This window comes from Helobdella robusta (assembly GCF_000326865.2).
Source record: "Helobdella robusta unplaced genomic scaffold HELROscaffold_1404, whole genome shotgun sequence".
Taxonomy (NCBI): Eukaryota; Metazoa; Annelida; class Clitellata; order Rhynchobdellida; family Glossiphoniidae; genus Helobdella; species Helobdella robusta.
In genome coordinates, this window is record NW_008703785.1 from 2,444 (window position 1) to 3,978 (window position 1,535).

Below are 1,535 nucleotides of genomic sequence, written 5' to 3' on the forward strand. Positions count from 1 at the left end.
CCATCCAGGCCTCCAGAAGAACCGTTTTTGAACGATTTAACGGCCCTCAGCACCTCGGATGTATGTATGTATGTATGTATGTATGTATGTATGTATGTATGTATGTATGTATGTATGTATGTATGTATGTGTGCGTGAGTGTGTGTGCGTGCGTATAAGAATTTGTGCACAAGTGTGTACGTTCGAGAGTGACAGCGTAAATAAAGTAAGTATGATAGTATGCTAGAAGCAGAAAGTATTTAATAATAATAAAAGGAAGCATAAAAAATTTGAAGAAGGCTTGCGAAAGGTACCAGCGAAACAATCCAATTTTCTCCATTGCCTCCTCAGACAACCGAGCCACAAAACAGCCTTTCCTACCAGTAAACAAAACCTTTATTGCTCCGACCGGACAGAAGAAAAAGTTAAGCGCCAAAAAATTATGGCACGCCAAGTGGGTAATAAAACATTTAATTGACCTGATGCTGTATAGATCAGTGGGGTCCTTCGGCATGTGCGGCTCGTGTTTGAATGCTGAAAATTCGCATGGCGGGTAGAGGCAACAGGTGTTGAGAAATGTTACCTCTTTAAATAATTCATATGTGTCTGTGTGCGTTTGTGTGTGTGTGTGTGTGTGTGTGTGTGTGTGTGTGTGTGTGTGTGCGGGCATGTTTTTGTGTGTTTTTTGTAGAGACGGGTTAGCCCGAAGGTTAGTAAGTTATTCACTTAACAGCATTTTTTGAGAGTAAGTGAGTATGTAGTGGATGGATGTGCGTGCGTGTGTGTATGTGTGTAGGAGAGAGAGGATAGAGAGAGTGAGAGAGAGAGAGGAAATGTTATGTGATAGTGATAGGAAAGATTGCGAAGACAAACAAACACACAATAACGACGATAAAAGTGAAAAATGATACGATAGATAGATAAATATGGTGATCGAAATCTCGAAGATGTAAAGAAGACGCTAGTTGGGCAGATGATAATGGTGAGCAAGTGAATGTTAAGTAAATGATGAAGATAAGATCATGCTAGTAATGAGGATGTCGACGATGACGACGATGATGACGACGACGATGATGAATGTCAAGAGTCAAAAGGGCGAGGGCAAATGAAAAAGCATTAAACTACTCCATTGATTTATCGATATAAAAATACCGAAAGCCCATCTGCGTACATACAAAATTAATGTGTTTATATAATTTTTTAAGAACCAAAACGTACACACACACGCACACACACGCACGCAAAAACACAATGCACACAAATAAATTTTGATGTATTAGACATGTATGTATAATTACATTTTTCATTGAATATCTTGCTAATTATAACTTTTTGCTTCTTTTTCTACTTCTGTGTCTCTTGTTTTTCTGACTCCCCGTCTTTATTATTTTCTTTTTTAGTCGTTACTCACTCACTCACTCACTCACTCACTCACTCACTCACTCACTCACTCACTCACTCACTCACTCCCTCACTCACTCTCTCTCTCTCTCTCTCTCTCTCTCTCTCTCTCTCTCTCTATCTCTCTCTATTCCTGTTTCCTCTTCTCTCCTTTG

At 39.4% G+C, this 1,535-nt stretch overlaps 1 protein-coding gene across 1 annotated transcript in view; it reads right to left on the bottom strand.

Annotated features, from left to right (window-relative positions):
• The window catches only part of HELRODRAFT_184604 (hypothetical protein), a gene marked incomplete at both ends in the record, with an annotated part of 2,842 nt that extends 2,257 nt beyond the window's left edge, over positions 1–585 (bottom strand). Inside the window, one exon of the mRNA XM_009014941.1 lies at positions 459–585. Coding sequence (XP_009013189.1) covers positions 459–585 — 127 coding nt within the window. The remainder of the gene's footprint in view (positions 1–458) is intronic.
• Between the last annotated feature and the right edge of the window lie 950 nt (positions 586–1,535).